The sequence below is a fragment of the Hippocampus zosterae genome, chromosome 12 (assembly GCF_025434085.1).
Source record: "Hippocampus zosterae strain Florida chromosome 12, ASM2543408v3, whole genome shotgun sequence".
In the NCBI taxonomy this organism is placed as follows: domain Eukaryota; kingdom Metazoa; phylum Chordata; class Actinopteri; order Syngnathiformes; family Syngnathidae; genus Hippocampus; species Hippocampus zosterae.
Genome location: NC_067462.1, coordinates 12725266 through 12746796, shown reverse-complemented (window position 1 = coordinate 12746796; position 21531 = coordinate 12725266). Strand labels below are relative to the sequence as shown.

The 21531-nt window shown below is 40.2% G+C and overlaps 1 protein-coding gene across 1 annotated transcript in view; it reads left to right on the top strand.

The window, feature by feature from the left end:
- The window catches only part of epha6 (eph receptor A6), a 121786-nt gene that overhangs the window by 85148 nt on the left and 15107 nt on the right, over window positions 1-21531 (top strand). The window contains exons 6-9 of the mRNA XM_052082088.1: window positions 15471-15595; window positions 16018-16180; window positions 17945-18053; window positions 20864-20934. Coding sequence (XP_051938048.1) covers window positions 15471-15595; window positions 16018-16180; window positions 17945-18053; window positions 20864-20934 — 468 coding nt within the window. The remainder of the gene's footprint in view (window positions 1-15470; window positions 15596-16017; window positions 16181-17944; window positions 18054-20863; window positions 20935-21531) is intronic.

Sequence of the window (21531 nt, the reverse complement as noted above, 5' to 3'; positions counted from 1 at the left end):
GAGTGCGCGCATGCATGCCGTATGTTTAAGCTGGCGTATGTTTTACCACTGTAAAACTGCGGCTATTCGTACGATGCGTCCTGTGTATGTGTAAAATACAGAAATGTCACGCATTAATGAGACTGCGGCCATTAGTACGATGCGTCGAATAGTCGTGAAAATACGGTACTTAAAATTTTGGAAGGTACTGGCCAGGAAAAATGGAAATAAGTGAAGTCGAGACTTAGAATCACTGGTGTGGAACAACAACTTGCACATGTTGACAGGTAGTGAAGGGCGCATCCCTTTCCCAAAGCAGCTTATCTTGCTGACCCCGTGGGGGGCAGCGTGTGTCTATATATGTGAAATGGGCTGTCTGGCTTCCTGTACGGTTCCTCCCCCACAGGTGAGCTGTTGGAGAATTGTCTGAACACTCAGTATAGATAGATGCAATGCGATTTATTCTAGTGTTTTAATTCGCCAGCCCTAATAACTTAAGTGTTGGCTACAGCGGTCTGGATCACAACTTCTCCCAGCCCTAATAACTTAAGTGTTGGCTTCAGGGGTCTGGATCACTACTTCTCCCTAAAGTAGCTAAAACGCAAATTATGTCAAAAAGTGTAACTGTCTCCTCTCTGGGAGAATGAATGTGCTATCTTAACACATAGGTAAGATGTGAAGAAATGGTGGTAACAAGATGAATGATGATAATTGGGTTAACAACCTGAAAATTATTGGAGGTGATTAATTTAGTTGAGATGCAAATAGACTTGTGTGTGTCTCTCTATTCGGAGATAAAAGTTTCTGGAGAGGCACTGGACTTAAAAGTTTATCTGTTTTTTCACTCCAAAGGGATTTGTTGAACAAAACCATTTCAGCTAAATCGATTCTACCCTGAATTAGCTCTGATAACTGATTCCTTAAAAGACCTTCATTCCAGAATTCCATTTTGTATAATTCGTGAACACCAATTGTTATGAATACACGACAGACAGCACCCACTTTGCTCCATGTATTCACATAACAGTGCCGCTCCCAGTCAACATTCTTGAATGGCGTCCTTTGCCACAACCGCAAAAATAACCATAGACAACATTTACAGTACAGAAACAAAGACACCATAAGTATGAAGACCCCACCGCTGGATTGGATGTGCAAGAGTGAATCTCATTGTGAAGTTGATTATTGTCAAGCAAGAACTCATTTGATTAATAGCGAATCATTGCTTTAACATTGTTTACATATCACTTTGACCGGGCCACCCAGTTCGATGTGTCTCTGCTGCAGAGTTTAAAAGAAAAATGCAAAAGAAAATATTCATTTTGATGTCCAAAGAGTTTGCGGCCAGTGGAATCTTTTATGAAACGGTTCAAACTCTTTATTTGCAGAAACACTAATGCATCACAACCGTCTATATGCATAATGTTAGAAACTAAACGTCGCCTAATGATTGAAAAATACGATCAATAGTCACCAAAATTCATGTTGACCGTTCATCAACCTCTGAAAATATTAGAAAGGTCGCCCAAAAATTATGACCTTTAGGTGGTTTTCCTCTTCATAGTCACTCACGACAAAGTTTGTCACTTAATCAGAGAAATGTTTCATCTACAAAATACAAAATATTGGGGCTATATACTTACTTACTTATAACTTGGTGTGACCAGTTTTCTGACCGATTAAAACGACTTTTTACGTTTTTGTTTTTTTTTTAACGTCAAAGTTTAGTTTTAGACTGCTGCCCCGGGTGCCAGTCTACCTCAGTGTCCTCTTATTTACACATTCGGACATTTTGTTACAGCCATGTCTTGCCACATTACACAATGCCACACTTTGAAAAATGTGCAGGACTCTCGCATGCAAACATTGACGTACATGACGTTTGTCATGTATACGCCTGTGTACCCGACAGTATTCTCCGTAAGGCCATGATTGCAGATAAGACTGGCCATCAATCAAACAAAAATCACATCACTGTTTCCAAATCAGTATATGTCAACACAAAAATAGCAACTGTGATAAAATCCAATAAAAATAAGTTTATTTAAAAAAATCTATGCCTCAGATGTTATGAAAAAGGCCCCGATGGCCCCTTCCACCAGCAAAATAAATACAAACTCGAAAATGAATGCAGACCATACTAATGAAGCAGCCATACGACAACGACAAGGGAAATCATCACACCTACACAGCTGAATAACTCTGTAACATGTGTAATTATTTGTTAAATTTATTCCAGGCCCAAAAACCATTATGCATTGACATTTTGTAGCTTACAATCATTGTTGGAATACATCCAAACAGCTGTACAATTAAGTTTGATATTCCACCAGAAAGGCACACATGCAGAGGAAGTTGTTTGTCCTTGAACAACTTAACAGATGTCGGACAAGGACACAGTAAATAGGACACACAATAAGGGTTGTGATGAAACACTCCGTATGAGGCAGGCAGAACGTGACACCCAAAGACCCCAATACTGCATTCAGAAATTAGGATTCAATAATGCAAGAGGCAGTATGAAAGATATCGGTTCCAGGAGCCAAGCTAATCATCTAATAAACTACACGGTAAAAACATGTCCATGACCTTAGTGAAGCTAATGATCCATGAAGTGTTCACAATTTCGGTGCCATAAAAGCAGTGGCCACGGTGCCAGCATACAAATCCCACAATGCAATGTACTTGAGACTGCTTATGGCATGAAGGTGGACATCGGCAAGGGGGTCTCTATTCCATCTGGTGACCAAATTGAACAATATTTATCGACAAAACAAGACGTTGATTTTGCCCATGTGCTTAATTGTGCATTTTCAGAGGAAGAATAAGACACAAACATTGTAGCACGATTTCAGGTTAAGGTTGTAAGGCAGAAAAAACTTGCGAGAATTGCCACAATGGTGAGCGTTGACAAACGGCTCTTCATCTTTGCGTTTAAATACAATGAAGCATATCATATTGATCTGGGAGTCTGGACTTCGTGCATGTACTGAATAAATGGCATTGTTGAAGTTATTGTATGAGGCAGTGAATTGCTGCCAACTGTAAAGTGTGTTGGAGGCCCATTCGTTCTCTCTAAAGGCACTACAACACATCGTGTGTCAGGCCTTTCCATCTGACATCAGTGATCGCTGACCTCGTAAATGTTGTTTTGTGTAAAGAGGCAAAACTTGTGAGATGCACTCCGAAATTCTTCCCATGAAATTGGAGGCTGTGCTCGCGCTAAAGGGAAAGGGCTACATTTTGAGTTTTAAAACGATCAAATGGGCCACCTCATTTGTTTACAGGGGGGAATAGTGTATGTAAAATATAAACATTTAATGATCTAATAATTGATTCTCATTTTTAAATTAAAATCATTTGGTGAGTAAATTTGATTATTGACAATAATACATTTTATTCGGCCACGTTTAGGGGGGAAAAACTGAAATGAATGCGAGTACCGTAATATGGAGAAGCTGATTGGGGTGGATTAAAGAACAGCGTCTTAAAATGTCACAAGCAATTTTTGTATGTTTGCCCAGAGCAACTTGCAAGCTTTCTACATTTGAGGCTTAAAAGATCCTGATATGTCATTTATTTTGTCCACTGAACTTTGGTTTGAATGTCATATTTTCCCTTTTATTCTGAATCATTTTAGTCCCGACAAACACATGAATTAAGTGCTTCCAGAGAGAGAATGAAAGCTACAGCGTCTAATACAGATGCAAAGGTAATGGAGAAAAAAAAGAAAAGAAAGGTGTCTTTGTGTGAGAGGGTGGTAGTGAGTGCATCAATATGACTGTTTTCATTGCTGCGCTTCTCAGCCAGCTGATTCTCACCCATCTGAGATCCCGAGTGAGGATTATAAAACCAATCAGCAGACAGTGATTGCTGCAGCGAGTCTTTGATTGGATCACAACCCGGGTTCTGCCCACGGCACTGTAAGGAGTGAGAGAAAAAAGGCTGCAGGGAAGAGAAAGAAGCTTGATAACCCTGAAATGCAACGGTTTAATAAAAGGGAAGACCCGAGTAACTGGAGATCAAGAACTCTAATATTTCTCATCAGCCTCAATTTTCAGACACGCGCATAACATTTGATTAGTGTTAGTGTTCCAAAAGGCGGTCGCAGAAGGTCGACTAAAAATTATTCGCTGTGCTATTTTCTACTTTGCTTATGAACCATCTTCCTATTTTCTGACTTTTATAAGTTCATGCGGTTGTATTGCTTCTCACTTTATCCGCCAATTGCAGAGGTATGTGAAATGTGAAGTTGATTCGCCATTTTGTATTTTGTATTTTATTCTTTTTTGGGGGTGCCCGGGGTGGGGGCAACTTTGATTTATTTTACTCCACAGTTGCCGAATGATGTGCTCTGAAAAGCCTTTTGTCTTTATTGAAGTTCATTTGCGGAGGAGAGGGCCAAGCCATGCAGCAACTAGTGAAATTCTGCAATTGAAACCCCCTCTAAAATGGTTTGTAAATTCCTATTTATTCCCCGTGACATCACACAGCTCTCAAAACCTGCTCACCATGGTAGAGACTACGACTTGCTTTGTTAGACAAGAAAACCTTTATTTGTCTCACAATGGAGAAATTCTCAATTTAAAGCAGCACAATTATGAAAACGAGAAGTAGAAGAAAATCAAATGTAAATACTTTAAATATAAATTATAAATATAAGCATATTAAAAATGGGTGGGAGGGGGTGGCCCTCGAGGACCAAAATTGACACCTGTGCTGTAAAACAATACATCCACCTATTTTTGTGCAATGGCCCACTGAGAAACATGACAACATTACAAATGTGCAGTAATGACCACTGCCCACTAACCAAGACCGGTTTTTGTACAGAGGGCGAAGGAGGTCGAGTTGAGGAGGTGTCGCTCAATGATGGAGGTTCTCTGTGAGAACCTCCATCAGTCAGAACCCTCATCAGTCAGTGCTGCCCTTATACATCATCTCTCAGGAATGGGGCGGCAGCACATGCAAATCTCCGCCATTCTTCAGGTAGTTAATAAGATGTAAGCTTCCCAGCTGTCAGTCAGAGATTAACATTTTAAGAAAGTCAAATTGTTGAGAATCTAAAATAGGTGCACTGGTAAATAAAGCTATGTGACTTACTTGTCACACCATAAGCTCTGTGTAACTGTTAGCCTAGTAGTGCTGTTGCCTAAAATGTAGTTGATTGTTATTGGAGGGCCAAAATAAAGCGGTTTTCTGCAAACACAATAAAGAATTGGCACAAAACTAAAAGAAACAAACAAAATAGATAGTGTTATGATCCGTGTTTTTGTTGTTTCCATCATATTTAGTTGAGTTGCATTTCATGTCTTGTTTTTTTATGTTCCATGTTCCTGTTAGATCTTTGTGGTTCGATTTTCTTTTCCTTCTGTTCTAGTCAGCCCTGTTCCTTGTGTCTACCAATCTGCCTCCACAACCGCTCATGTCTTGGATAGATGTAGCTCGTTGTCTTTGCCTGTATTTTGTTCCTTTCTTTCCGTCAGGCTTTGTCGGTTGGTTGTTTTGTTGCCGTCGCACATTTACTTCGCCATCAGTCTTGTTTCGATTGTGAAGTCTGGTTTCCCTGTTTCTTTTTTGCATTAAATTTTGTATTGGGCACTTTTGTTAATTTAACATTTTGATTCTTTCCGGTATTTTCTTTATCTACTTCCCAGTATTACCTTCCTTGCACTTGGGTCCAGTTTTTTGCCACAATCTCAACAAAAAATTCTCAACCGTGGCACAAACAAAGAAAAAAAAAGGCAATTTGCTTTTCAAAGTGAGAGCCCATGCTCCTCGGCAAGCTGCTTAGTGCACAAAAGTGTTATGTGTGTGTGCATGTTTGTGCAGACGTAGTGAATTTATGCAACTGGTATGTTAGCAGGTGTTGGCTCGCTGTACATGTTGGCAGGTCTGTTTAGGTGCACGTCCCATGGGAACACGTTTGACCTGGGGCATCTGTTGCCTCCCTACCCAGTTCCTGCCCTTCATCACCTTTTCTGCTGTGTTAATGACCTGTTGATAGAACACCCTTATCCACACACATGCAGCCACGCATATTATATGTTTTACTTCTAAAAAGAATAAATAAAGCGATGGAGCATTATGAATGACATAATGCTTTTTTTTTGTAAGTGTGGAGTTGTTGAGCAATATTTTAATCAACTTTGTCGATTTGAGAAAAGAAAAAAAATTCAGCATTGAAATGATGTCAGAGGGGATAAATGAGCACAGATGTGCCCAGGAGGACAGCCTTTATCTATGTTGATCTTCTTACAGTTTATTAAAATTCAGGTTGCAGCACACAACTACGCAACTGATTATCATCCCATCAGATTAGGTGAGCAAAGTCAAACAGTTGGCACAAACTTTTCGGGACAAAAAAGGGTTATCTGGTGATCAACAGAGGAAAATCTATTACAAGGCATTTTATACAAGACAAAGGACAGTTGGCACTGACCTCTTTGCTGTAATGTTTTGTTTTTCCCCCGTATTACAGGAGGGCTGCGACAGAGGACTTCCCACAAGTTGTAGCCTGTGTGGTCTTATATATCTTGAGCTTGGTCCTCTGAGCTCCTTACACCTTCACTGTTTCTCCAGTCAGCAAAAAGAGTACCCGCCCCCGCAGGATTGCTGTTCAGCAGTGTTCAGAACGGGTGGAGAGTTTTGAAAGAAACGAGATTAGCTGTTTCTACTCCACAAAAATGATTTATGCCCAAACTTTTATCAGCAGGCTTCCCCCTGCAAAGATAATTTCCCCTGACTTCACCTCACAGCAGGAACTATTTTAAGCATTGGCTCATTAATGCAGAGTGATTGGATTCATTGTTCTGCGCAGCTGACGGATGTTCTCTGAAGTTTCACCGTCTCAACCCCTACCTCAATCCTCTCTTCAATCTTTGGGTTGAATTTCCTCCCAAAAATGCAACCCCATTGTCCCGTGAAAGTTAAATCAACTGCAGCAGGGCTTTTGTCGCCTTTAATTGACGCTGTATTAGCCGCACTTTATCAGACCTTTCATAATGGCTGTCACTCAAATGTAAATACAATTCTCAGAGCTTGCATTTCAGTAGCCTTTCAAGACACAAGTGCATCTCATGGAGTTTTATTTTGTACTCACATTTCAAATTTTAATGAATTATATTCAGCCTTCTTTGAAAAAGGCATACTCGCCCTTTTTTGTGCGTGTTTTGTTCCAAACTCGTCAGACTACAGCCACTTTTTTGCAGGGCGGAGATAATGGTGTGATAGAGGGCAATGACAATGATGAAGAATAAGGTGACAGAATAAACAATGGGCAGCATTAGATGACACCAAATTGCTTGTTTGTTTTTTCAGGCAGTCATGTTTCTCCAATTTCAGTCAACCAATCTATTTATGTAATATGCCTTTTTGTTCCGTGCTTTATGTCAGGGGTCTTCACGAGCCCTCTAATCCAGCCTGTTTTGGACGTTTCCATACTCCAACACACTTGATTCAAATGATCAGTATCATTATCAAGCTTTCTGCTAAGCCTGCTGATGCGCCGATCATTTGACCTAGCTGTCTTGCAGAAGGGACATATATAAAACGGGCAGGAGAGGGGTCCTCGAGGACAGGAAGTGGACATGCCCAACTTAGAACGTTGATAAAAATGTTCTTATGAGTTGCTCGTGAAACTCTGAAAATACTTTTTCTGCTTGGCAAAAGGTTGGACCCTGCTTCAGCATGAATATTTTCTTTTTTGCAGAAAATAATGTACTTGAATCCATGATATTATACTATATCTACGGTATACAGTGGGTACTATTTCAACCAGGAAAGGGGTTCTATGACAGCAGGACTGGGTGCAGATTCCCCTGTTGGAAATTAGCTCCACAGGAATGCATTGCCTGTCTTTCAGCTGCGTGTTCTGCTGCAGCAAGTCTGCAAGGGCTTCTATAGGAGGCTGCTCTTATTACAGTGGAGGTAATCTTCACCACACTGGCACTGGAACCTTTTTTTTTTTTTTTAAATGAAGAACATACTTTGATGCTTTATTCCTGAAATACTTAATTCTCTCTGTCGCTATTTAAATCAACTCAGCGAGAAAATCAAACGTCAAAAAGAAATCTTAACCATGTCCAGTTGATTTAAAGGGATTAGTGAAATATGGGTTTCCACAGTCCCTGTTGACTTCAAAATTGAAGTCTATGCCTTGATTTGTGGGATGGTCAGAGTAAACCACATTTCCTTTAGATTTTAAAACACAAATGAGGTTAGGTCCCAAACACTTGTTTTTTCTTTCATCCCAAGATGGCGTCCGAGTAGGCAGCCGCCGGCAAGTGCTCTTGCGTTTTTTGGTTGTTTTTGTGTTTTGTCACATGGTGCTTGTTGTTTCGTCGTGTGGACCTGATGTGGACTGTTTTCAGCGTTTTTTTTGTCCAGGACATTCGTCAAAGGAGAAGAATCTGTGCTTGGTAGTTGCACCTTCTCTGCAGCACGCCTGTACCAGCACAGATTTCGATTGGGAGGAATGTCAGCGGCATTTGACAGTCGGAGCTGGACCGCTTTGGGGCGCTTGTGTTTTTTGCGCCTGTCATGGGCAGCATTTTTTACAGCCCCATTTTGTCCAGTGTAGATGCCGGCGCTGTTGGACAGTCTGTGTTGGTGCGGCTGGATGACTGCTCAAGTTGAGGATGAGGACAAAGGAGGGTCGGCCCGCAGCACAGATGCGTATTTGGAACTGAGAGTCGCCGCTTGGAATTGAAATGGATTTCCATGGGACAGGAGAAATGAACCGATCTCTTTTTTCGTCAATGGATGCTACAGCGTCTTGTTTACTTGGCTTGTAGCCGACGTGTGCACATTTTGAGCATGACGCATCTGACCCACTGGTGAAAGGGCACTTTGTTTCTTTGCTATTTCATATGAAACTGCTTTAAACAACAAAGCGTATGAAGGAAAAGTGGTTAGGACTGCACAACTGTCCCATGTTTTATGTTATGTGTTGTGTTTATTATTTTACTTTAACTTTTTTGATCAGCACTTTGTGACAACTGCAGCTGTATAAATCTGGATGTATTGTTTTGTATCTTTCATCTGAAAAGTCCTTGGACTAATGATTCAAATTTCACAATTTGACATTGAAATCACACATGCACTTTATTGTACCCAAAAAGGATATTCCTTGACATTCAACCAATGTTTTTGTTTGACAATCACTTCTTTTTTTTTTTTGCATTTTAATTTAGGAGAGCAAGAAGAACAATACCGTGCGTAGTACGGTATTTCAAAAGTAGTGGCACAACTTGTTCTGAGCAACCAGCAGAAAGTCAGCAGTCAGTTGCCAAACGCTTTGCTTCTCATTAATTACCTTTTGGGGAAAGCAAGGTGGAGGACAAATAACTATTGATCATAGCAGGCTGGTATTGGCTCGCTTTACTGGCCTTTCCCATATGTCATTTCTTCTCCACATCCCCATTAAGTGGGAACAAGAGAGATCTGCGGTGAACTGGGACTTTATTAAAGCATGGGGGACCCTTGAATGTAAGAGGCTAGCGAGCAGACTTTATCTGACAAGAGTGATTGGACTTTTAAATCAAAAGCCGTTCAATGTCAAAGTTGACTTCAATCTTTCTTACGTATTTGTCACGTCTCGCTTTGTAGGCCATGATACACATTGTTACCCTCAAGTAAAAAATGATATTTCCCAATTGGAAATATGTAGGGTTTTTTTTCCCACACCCGCTTTCCTGATTTGGTGATTGTGTAAGTTGATTTTAATTACCTGTAAACTTCGTTTCAGCTGCATGTACATTCTGTATAATCAAATGTTTAGATGACTGTTGTTGTGACCATCTGCTCGGTCAAAGTAAAATAAGGAGCTTCCCTTCACGGTCATCCATGAGACAGCCACCACAGCAGGAGGGGACTGCAGGTGTGCAAGAAACTGTCCCAGTTTCGATCCATTTGACAGCTCCATAGTGTCGCTGGGGTCACAGCGAATTATTCTCTTGTGGATTCAACAGCAGACGCATTTGGTAGATCCCTTGTTGTTCGTGTTGTTGTTGTTTTCTCGAAGAAGTGTATTCTTGGCACATCCATGTCAGTAACGTTGATCAAACGTTACGTTAAAATCCGGAGTAAAATGGCGATTAATATGGTTCTGGACCAGTCAAGAACAGGAATGGATCCCACAAACATGGACATGGATAAGATTGAGTACAAAAAGGTTTTTGTACAAAATAAGGTCACAAGACCGACAAAGTGCAACATTAACCGCTGGAACAACCCAGGGCTAAGTAAGGTACTGAGGATAACAGTACCAAAACAAAACAGAAATAACGAGGACAAGGAACAAGATCGGGAACGACGAAGGTCTAGAAAACAAGCACTTGGATGTGAGACATGAGCAAGCGAATTATCCGACAACTTGCGATGGCTTGAGAGTCTCTTTATTACAAGTGACAAAACATGACGAGTAACAGGTGTGGCATGGAAGGAAGAGCCCTCCACTGCCACCTGCTGGAAACAAAACACAATCATGACAGTGAAGATATATATTTATTCCAATAAATCAACTCTGTTACAATCCTGAATCTGAATATTGGGGAAATTTAGTCACATTTAAAAAAAATATTTTGTGGAGTTAATTTGTCTTTTTTTTCCCATTAATTCTTTCATTCACTGAACTGCTTATACTCAGTAGGGTCTCGGGCGTGATGTTGCTTATCCCAACAGTCTTTGGCCGCAAAATCATATTCGTAAAATAATTAAAAAAGGTCAATAAAGAGGTCTTATGATATGTAATAAGAATATGTTATGGTGCCTACCCATAACAACTTACTATTACAGATTTTTTGTACTTTTTTTTTCTTTTACAAGGTCAAATGTCTATTAAAACCAGTCAAGTGTTTCCGATAGGAAGGAGAGGATGGTGTATTTTCTGGAGCTTTATAAATCCTCTTCAGACATTCTGCTAGCACACAGCAATCGGGCAACACTCTGAAAATGAACGTTATTGTTGCCGAGAATGCAGGAAAAGGACACGAGAAAAGTTTTTAGCTTGCAGGTTTCACACTGGGAAATGCAATGACAATCTGCCAGTTTTTAGAGAGGTTTGGAGTTTATGATGAGATCTAAAGTGGATGAAAAAAAAATTGCGGAGGGAAGAACTGCTTGCCGACAGTCAACAAAAATGCTTGCACACGCTTGACCTTCATGGATGAATAAAGGGAAAGGAAAACCTTGTTCAACCTGTGAGAATGATGTTATTCACCAAACCAAAGTATGCCTTCCTCTCTGCTTTAACTTTAGTGATGTCCATTAACTCACCTCGTAGGAACCAAGTTGCACAGGTCATCTTTCAGTAATCTGAAAAAAACTCAACTTTTTCACTTGCACCTTGTGATTTGTCTGGTCTAACGGGACCAAGTGGGATGTGGATGAAACTGTCCTGTAGAGAAATCTGAGCTTTTGATGTAACAAGCAAATTATTCATGTCATGCATTCCAACTTTCTTGCACTCAAAAGCTCATTTGATCAAGTGCTTCTGAAGCAGTGCCAGAAGTTATGGTGGAAAATATAAAATTTAACTAAGTTGCATGAAATCAAATAGAGGTGACATGAATCTAATAGTACTGTACCAAAGCCCTGCTCACGCGCGAGCACACACACACACACACACACACACACACACACACACACACACACACACACACACACACACACACACACACACATAGACATAGACATACAGTATGCATGCACACACACTTTTTCACCCATGAAGATTCACTATGAAAGTGTGGTTTGGGAAAGCCCCAAGACAAACCTGTGATATACAGACATGATCAATATATCTGTTGTCAACAACAATGCCTATATTGCGATCTGCTGATTTCTGCTCAATCGTCTTTCTATCAGCAATGAATTTGTGAAGTGTTTCGGACATTGCTTAAACTCTCTTGCTTCATCAATAGCAGTTCTATTGATTTTTTTTAAAAACTGTTAATGGAAGCCTTTGGGGCAGGAAAGCTAATTAAAATCATATGCAGGTCAAGCTCATTTAAAGACTCCCCATTAGTTTATGTTGAGCTTAACCACGGTTGACTGCAAAATCTATCCATTGGGCATTGTAATTGACTTGTGTTTCTAATAGGTTTCCGATGCTCCTGCCTTTCATAGAGGGAGTGATGTCCTCTGGCAGGTTTCGTGCTGCACCTCTAATAATACACAATCATTAGAGACAGCTGCCTTGTGTCCCGTTTCCTCAAAGTGAAATTTTCACATGTCTGCATTGGCCAATAAACATGTTCCAGTATCAGTTGGTACCGTAGGCCCAGATTTAATTTGTTTGGCGAGTTCATGTTGGTGTTCCCGTTGTTAATAGATGTCTCTACTGTCACAGAACAACCAGGATATTATGTCTTTGCATATACAGTATTAGTATAATACAGGGTCAGGCAAAATGATCTAACACATTTGTAGGTTAAATAAAAGGCAAATAAAATAAAGAAACACAAAGTGATTTTATTTTTGAAAAGTACATATGTCATTCTGTTTCATTATGTTTTAAAAAATGTAATCAGTTAAATGGGATCCATTATTGTCCACACATTGTTGAAGGTTTTCAGGAACGTTGTCTACAACATATTCATTTTTGGTCTGAGAAAAGTCTTTAGTATCTCACAATATCGATCAGAGTTCACAGTCACTGTAGCGTTATCTGCTTAGAAGAAATACGGATCCCATATACAAAAAAAAGGCATTATATGTACTTTTTGAAAATAAAAACAGTTTTCTGTACTTTATTTGCCTTTTATTTAACCAACAAACATGTCAGATCATTTTGCCTGACCCTGTAGTATACAAAATAAGCACTATTTTAATCATTATGGCTTTGCAGAAAAACACAAAATGACAATAACTAGTAACAGTAATAACAACTAACTAGTACAGTGTACTGTATTATGTTTTGGGAGTAATTTGCCCAAAGCTGGTGTCATGCTGTTTGGGTCTCACTGTGCTAGGTGCATCGGGTGGTCCTAATAGTGTGTGTGTTTTTTCTATATGTGTACACATTTTATTGCCTTATTTCTCTTGCAACGCAATGCCCATGAATAAATTTAACTCATGGGTGAATTATAGATATGAACGTAGAGTCATCTTTTCAAAATAATTTACTGTTGAAAATCCTCATAAGAGGACATGCGTGTGGTTTTGATGTGGTTTGTCAAGGCGTCCAGATGAAGAGTACATGCCTACATGAAGTTGGGCAATAAGTCAGTTGCCAAGTTGTTGGCACTAATTAAAAGAGCTTGGTTTCAGATGGAGGGCATTTAGTGGCATCTAAACAATCAATAGACTTAGTTCTGTAAGAGTCGAATTGGCTGAGAAGTATGTCTGAGTCTAAGTGTGCATTTCGCACTCGCAAGCTAATTGGAATCTCTGAGTCAGGAGGAATATTGCGTTTGGTTTGTTTATTGCTTTCTGTCAGGGCCAATATAACAGCCCGAGATGCCAAACATCTTGGCCGCCGCCTTAAACCCTGTTATTCACCAGACACATTCAGAACAGATTTGATGCATTTTATCTTCCCACTGAGGAGTAGATGCAATATGAGAGAGGTTCCATAAAGTGATAACATCTAGAAAGATGTAAATGCATCAAGATGCTCTATCATTTCTTATTCTCACACCTGGTACTCTTTGAGTGTGCTGGCGGGAATGTTATTGGCCATAAAATAGCTACGCCCATAAATCTTAGGTTGGTTATCAGTGTCATAGTTCTATCTGGCCTTTTTTTATTTTGTCTTTCTGTTTGATTTTGTATATATTTTTTCTATTTGCTAAATCTAAATTCAAGGATGGTCTATAGCTGTATGATTAGACTTGTGATTCAACACTTGTGAATTTCACATTTTTTTTAATCTAACTGTACACTCGCCTTATTTGTGAGCAGGCAGCGTGGGATGGGTTCCCACTCAGTGACAGTGTAATTGTTGGTGTGTTTGGTTTTTTTTTTGTCTCAATATGTGCCCTGCGACTGACTGACAACCAGCTCACGGGGCAATCCGCCTTTCGCCACCCCCGCTATCCTTTTTAGGATAAGCGCTGTTGAAAATGGATGGATGGATAGATTTTAACATGCTGTGTACTGATTTTTTTGCATAATAAATTGTTGAAAAATGTAATTTAGGTTTATTTCAATTGTTGGTACATTTAGGGCCACTCATTTGTTAAGCAGTGAGTGTCGATATTACGATTTCGATAAATGAAATAACCTCAGGTGTGGAGAATCCAGCAAAAGGGGGCCTTGAGGGAGAAAAAGACGGATGGATGAAAGAATCTAAGGCGGTCGCTTTGAGCTCAGAGCACCAGCAGCGAGTCTCTGTGCACCTGTTTAACAAGCTGAAAACCATGCAGTTCTCATCTGGTCTTAACTTGTTCCAAAGTCCCTAGTCTCAAGCACTTGATCAAAACCTCAAACATTCAGTAACCATCCCTCATTTTCCTCTTGAACTCGGAGCTTGCTTGGCATTATAATCAGCACCACTATGGAATGGAGAAACTAGTGTTCAACAAAAAAAACCAACAACAACAACAACAATCTCTCCATGTTGCATGTCATCTTTCCCTCAGAATACCCTTGAGAAAACCGGGCCCACCTTTTATACCCGCATAATGAGTCCGCTCTGTAACACCATGTGTAATATATAATAATGACTCTCAGGACAGCTACATCTGCTGACCTCTCCTGGGAGCTGAGTACAATTATTTACCCAGCAAAATAAATAAATAAATCATTGAAGAAAGCAAATGCAATTTAGTACAGGAAAATAAGATGCAGCTTCCTCCGCTTGTTTTCAATTAGAACTAAATGATCTAACAGGATTCTAAAGGAATGTTGCGTATGTGCTTTTCCCAGTAGATTTGAAGGACTCGAGCTTATTATGATGTACTCTCATTGAGTGTGCGTGGATTTGTGACACTGATTGGACAGGTGTTAGTTAATCAAGCCTTTGTGATTCATCTCCCTGCACCTATGTCTGCCACATATTTTTACCGGTTCGTCATAAACCATATTTTATAATTATTTCTCCACTGTGTATGCAAGGCAGAGTCTCTTGAAAGCTCTCTTAGCTCAGGATGCGAGCCTGCTCACACGATAATTTTAATCATTACCACATTTGATGGGTCAAGGCATGTTATTAAAATCATGTTATTCTGGCGCACATTTGGCAAAAAGGTCAAAAAAGTTTGAAAGGGAGTTGTTGGGTTTTAATTAGCTGTGCGTTAGCTGCATGCAGTGCTTGCCTCCCATTTACTGCCACCTAAAGAATTGCGCTGAAACTGGTTTGCTTGGTATGTCAAAAATGTTCAATGAATTGACTAAGACGAGCTGAGTGTTGTAGGCAAGTATCGAGAATGCCAAGCACATATTTTTATGCAGCAACGTGCTGTTATACGTGTCACGTAAAGTACATCCACATCTGCACATCATAGTCATCAACTGAATTTGAATGTGAATTTCTTGTCGTAAACCAGGTCCCTCACTGGTGGGGTCTCTGAAGAAGGACTGGGCCTCTCCCAACAGCATCGCTCTCTCCTGGCAGCAGCCCAAAGAAACAGTGTTGCCCATTCTCGACTACGAGATCAAATACTATGAAAAGGTACTGTTGGTCCAAGGCCAGCAAAAGAAATAAAAAATACCCTCAGTAGCCAAGATCAGACAAATATGTTGGCTCGCTAATAAAGAAGTTTAGTTTGGTCCTATTTTTTGGTCTATCTATATGCACTTTTCAGTTGATATGGAACCATATGCAGCATCTTAAGCAAGTGTTCAAAAAGGACTCAGTACATCTCATGCAGAAGAAACGGTTTTGAATTTCAATGAGCTCATTATGCTAACTGGAAACAGAAGATATGATGAGTTTTTGGAGGTTTTTTTTTTCTTTGTAGAACATTGCCTGGAGAATGTTAATGGACATGGCGACATAAGGCCACTGATACCTCGATGGCTAGACAATATTTGGTCAAAACTTTGATCAGTTTACAAGTTTTTTATCTCCCCCCCCCCCACCCCCCAACATAGGAACGTGACCAGCTGAGTTATTCTTCAACTAGCACCAAGGATCCTAGTGTGATCATCACAGGCTTGAAACCAGCCACCTGGTACGTCTTCAGTGTCCGCACCCGCACGCCATCTGGATACAGCTCCTACGCCACCCGTTATGAATACAAAACTACTGGAAATTGTAAGTTATCATGTTGTCACAATGGTTCGAACGGTCCAAAAACATTTTTGTGAAGTTGTCTGTGTTTGTTTGTTTAATTCCCAGGCCTGTTGTGGTCTGTTCAAGTTGGATTAAAAAAAAACCTTTGCATCCACTGTTGCCAGCAGTTGTTCATAGCAGTAATAAATGAGCACTTGCATGCTTCTGCAGCAACAAAGCTACAATCGATTTTTTTAAAGACTGACATCAATTAATAAGATTAGATTGCGGAGTCGGAGTTTTTAAAAAATGCTTGTAAACGTCAAGATATGTGCTGTTCGGTCGATCGACGACGTGTAATGTGCAAAGGTGTCTGCTGAAACAGCCTTGATGTTTCGGGTAGTTGAAATCAATATTTATTTGTGTCTTTTTGAGACAAGGGAACAGCTTTATTGCAATTCTAATCATAAAATACAAAGGGGCCAGCTGCCCTTTTGTGTGAGGTCAGGCATTGTTGAGGGGTGATTTGGCACAGTGGCTCTCTCACAGTGGCTCTTTCTACCATCCAAAGCTGCAGCGCAGGGTTTTATCTGTGGATCACACGGCGCTTGGCCAAGCCTTTGTACTTCCTGCCCTTTGATCTGAAAGTGAAAGCAGATTCGCCCCCTGTCGCTCTCTCTGTCTCTGTCAGCCTGTCTGTCAGTCAGCGACTCATACTTTTGTTTTTCCATCAGTCTTTGTCACATCTACCTCTCTCTTTCAGTCTTATTCGTCTTTATCGGGCCGCTGTCATCCTGTTTCCTCATCCCTCACACCGCATCCTTCATTGTGTCCTCACCTCAATGTCATTGTCTTCTCACACACACCTCATTATAGCTGCATCAGTCCGGCACGTCCTTACCGGTGTGAAGAATCTGTGAAGCTGTGACAGTAGTCTGGCGTGGGCACTTAGACCCCCTCTGAGCGGTCAGTAATGGCTGGAATAGGGCGGCCTATGGCCGAGGTGCTAGAATGGTTGTCAAGCAATGAAAAGATTGCAGGTTTGACTCCAGGTTTATTCCGCACACCTGTCACGGTTGCTCATGATAGGGTGTCATCATTGAATTTCTCCACTGTGAGACTAATACGGGATTTAGCAATGAATCATTGTTTTTCGATCATGTCACGTCCAATCTTGATGTGTGGATATCTTTGTTTAACGTGCGCTCATACAGATAACCCGCCCTCCAAAAAAAGAAAATCACATGGAGCACACTCAAGAAGCGTGTGTGACCAAGCACTCTGATCTGCAATTCATATTCATTAAGCACGAAATGTGATCGAAATAAGTTGGGTAATACCAATCATCTTTCAAATATGTGGTCTATGTCAGCCGCGTGACAAGACACAGAAAATGGGGGAAAATCATGAATATCAAATGTGTCCAATTGAACCAAATGATTATGGACTAAATCGCAATTTAATGAATGAATAACATTAATTAAACAGAATCCAGCCTACAAATCATTTCAGTAATAAGGCTGATGGAGGGCTTTTTGCATCACAAAAAAAATCTGATCAAACATCTCTATCTCCCAACGGAGAAATGACAATGTCTATTTATGGCACCTCGGGGTGTGTGTGGGGGGGGGGGGGGTGTAGAAGCCCAAAGATGTATTTTTGATGAAGTATTTTTTTCCTCTTTCCTCCCATCATGCTTCCCACACATCCCAATTTCACCCGCAGCCTTATTTCACCTGTCTTATATATTTCTTACTTTGCTGCACTATCCGTATTTCTTCCTAACCTAAAATGTATCACCCCTAGCATCGGACCTGGCCTCTGACCAAGGTCAGGTTTTGGTCATCGTTACAGCAGCAGTGGGCGGCTTTACCCTTATCGTCATCCTCACCCTCTTCCTCCTCATTACTGGAAGGTAAGATGACTTTACTGCCCCTGACTCAATTTGTGCAGAGTATATGGAGTACAAAGTCTTATATACCGGTATATAAATATATATATATATATATATATATATATATATATATATATATATATATATATATATATATATATATATATATATATATATATATACGGGGGTGAAAGGGTAAAGAAGAAAATCCGCGTTTTTCATCAAAATGCTGTTCTGTTCTCACAAGACGTGAGTTCTGGTAAATATTGAAGTTTCTCCTAGTGTTATCCCAAAATTCAAACGTTAGTCTTTGCTCCAACTTAGAATCCAATGTGAGTTCCGAAATTCAGCTGCACAAGTCATAAATACACGTTCAGTTAAGTTGACAATAAAAAGTTTACACGACAACATTTCATTGTCATGAGTCTGTTCTAGTCATCGTCATGCTTAAACCCTTCCGTAGATTCAAATCCAGCGAATCAAAGGCGAACTTAAAACTTAAAATTGTATGCCTCGAATGATGGGGGCTGCTGCTTTTTATTTTATTAAGTACCAATAATTTTTAGTTAAAATATTTTGAGATATTTTAGTACCAACCAAGTGGCAAGCAACTTTGTTGAAGCATCTGAAAAAACATGGAATGAGTACTTTGAACGCCTCTAAAAGAAAAAAGAAAAAAAGGAAAACGGTTGATTCCAAAAGTACATGACCCCTACTTCTACTGGCCACACTGCTCTTGTCATGAATAATGTTCCTTTTGCAGTATTTAAGCAGAGACTTTGGGGCCAAGGTACGCCTTTTGAAAAGTCACAGTAACTTTGATGAACTAACTTGGAGAACCGCTCAGAATGTTGGCCCGTACGAGCTTGATGGCGGATTTTTTTAACTGAAAGTTGTCTGGAGGGGTTCCTCGAGTCGAACATTTGATCGCCTGTAGTTGCTGACCTTTCTTTTTGAACAGCAATATATTTTTGTGACACATTCACAATGATTCTGATGAAATCACCAAACCATCTCCATACCTACACTGTGTGAAAATTGCTGCCTCTACAGCCATAAAAGACCAACTCTCACACTGTACTTAATAAGCCTGTGCAACTTCTGCCTGAAGTCGGCCATGTTATTCACCAGAAATTCCCTCCTAGAAGCACATCCTGTCTGACGATATATTTGATTACAGCGATGAACTGTGCCAGTTTCATTTGTGGCAGATTATTCCTTTATTGGCATGAACATATTACAAAACCATGACTGCCCAGTCTTGACTCATGTCACATGCAAGGAGCTTTACTTTATAGAACACTATGACCAAAAATAGTTTCTTTCTAGGTTTCAGGAGATTCTTTGGTTAGCCACTGCAAAGGGTGAAATAAGTCCATCACTTCACACACAAGGTGTTTTTTGATGAGGATAATAATGAGGGATTTCTGTCAGGGAAGGTTTTGATGCTCTGCTAGCTTCCCACCCCCCACCCCCGTCGTTACACATACTGAGTTGAGCAACAAACCACTTGATCACAGGATGTAGTCCTTGTGCCCTGAGTAGGAGGGACTTTTGGTCTTTTTTAATGTACTTGAGCAGCTTGAGAACGATGAGAGCTTTCATGGAGCTCTTGTGGAAGGGAGGTTTTGCAAGAGCAAATGACACGTGAGGAGGTGGACCTTACTGTTCTCAAAACTTCCTGAAATTTGAATGTGTCGCTGTGCATAATACATAAGAAAGATAACAACAAGCTGAAGCTTTTGTGTACAATCTGTTGTTGAATTGATACTCCACCTTCTTTTTTCCCCTTTTTCCGCTTCAATTCTTGGGTGACCTCTGCTATGATGATGTGACTGGTGGGGATGTTGAGGCAAGAGAGGAGTGGTTGGGCTCCCTGTTCTGCTTTGATTAGTGCTCTGGGCAAAGTGCTTTAATTGAAGTTCCTGTTTTTGAGTGCTTATGTAAATGTGAGTGTGTCCTGCAAAAATCTCTTCTCATAACAAGTATTCATGTCAGTGTCGGCGTGTGCGGCCTGGACATGAAAGCCCGTCAGGGAGAAAGCGAACCAGGCGGATAAAGGGGATCAGAGGAAAGGACTGGAAACCACTGATAACAGCATATGCCGCCATTTCTTTAATGAATAACTTGACCCCATCAACAGAGGTCAACAATGGCTTTGCAAATCCCCCTTCTTCTTCTTCTTCCCATGTCTGTGTCACCTGCCATGTTATCGGCGCTGTCCATCGGTGTTCGGGATCCCACTGACTTAACTCAGTCAAAGCATATGCTGGCAACCTGTGGCTCAGAGCACTCTGACACCACTTCTAATCTGTTCACCCAGATTATGTAAAATCGCACAGGCGCTCACATTTCGCTCTGACACAGTAGCTCTTCATCCAAAATGCTTAAAGCGGTCGTCTTGCACCTTTCACATCGCATCGTCACATTTCTTCACGTGGTAAACTCACAAGCTGAGTATCTGCATGTGGCTGAGAAACACAAGCGGCAAACAGGACTGATGAACAACTGCCAGTTTGGCTCTTCTGTTATCTTTGAAGTGCTGAACATATAGTATTTAACTTTGTATGAATGATGGCTAATTCAAACTCCATCCACACTCTGCTTCCAACTGGAAAAACTATATCTTTACTTACTTTTTGAGCGATATTAAACATCCATCCAGCCTCCTGCTATTATTTGAATATTACATGTTAATACCATAGAATTCTCAGTGGAGCTCCTCACTGTGGACTAACTGGCTATTTATCATGTTTAATCGTACACTGTGAGCAAAAAAAACAAAACTAAATTGGAAGCCTTGGACTTCATTTAATGTGTGCGTTTTGCAGGTGTCAGTGGTACATCAAGGCCAAGATGACCTCCGAGGATAAGAGGAGGACCGATTATCAGAACGGACACGGTAAATGAATCAACAAACCTCATTTGTTTGGGTAATATTCATAATGTGAGCATGATCTGCCATGGAAGTTCTGAGACGGCCTAAGGTTCGATCGAGGTCAGAAGAACAATACACAGGACACAGGCATAATGTCCAGTAAATTGAATACAGAAAAATCTATAACTAACTTAAAAACATAGTCTTGCTTTTACATCAATATTTTCATTGTTAAAAGTTGGTGTTGCCTGTGGTGAAAAGCTGCACATTACGAATTGGAGGGGTTTTTTGGGGGGTTTTGTTTTTTTTAAAATATAATTTCAGTTCCACATTTGGCTATACATGATAAGGGCACAACATTGCAGTGCATTTCTACACTGATGCACACAACAACAGCAAATTATTACCTCTTTGACACACAAAGTATATATATACTGTATACTGTATATATATATATATATATATATATATATATAAGAGCTGTCAGTTTAGTGCGTTTTTATTGGCATTAATTTAAATGAATTTTAACGGGATTAAATTTTTTCTTGCGAGATTAACGCGGCACACGTCACAAGCGGATGTTACGTTGCTCTATAAATACACCAGAACAAAACAACAAGC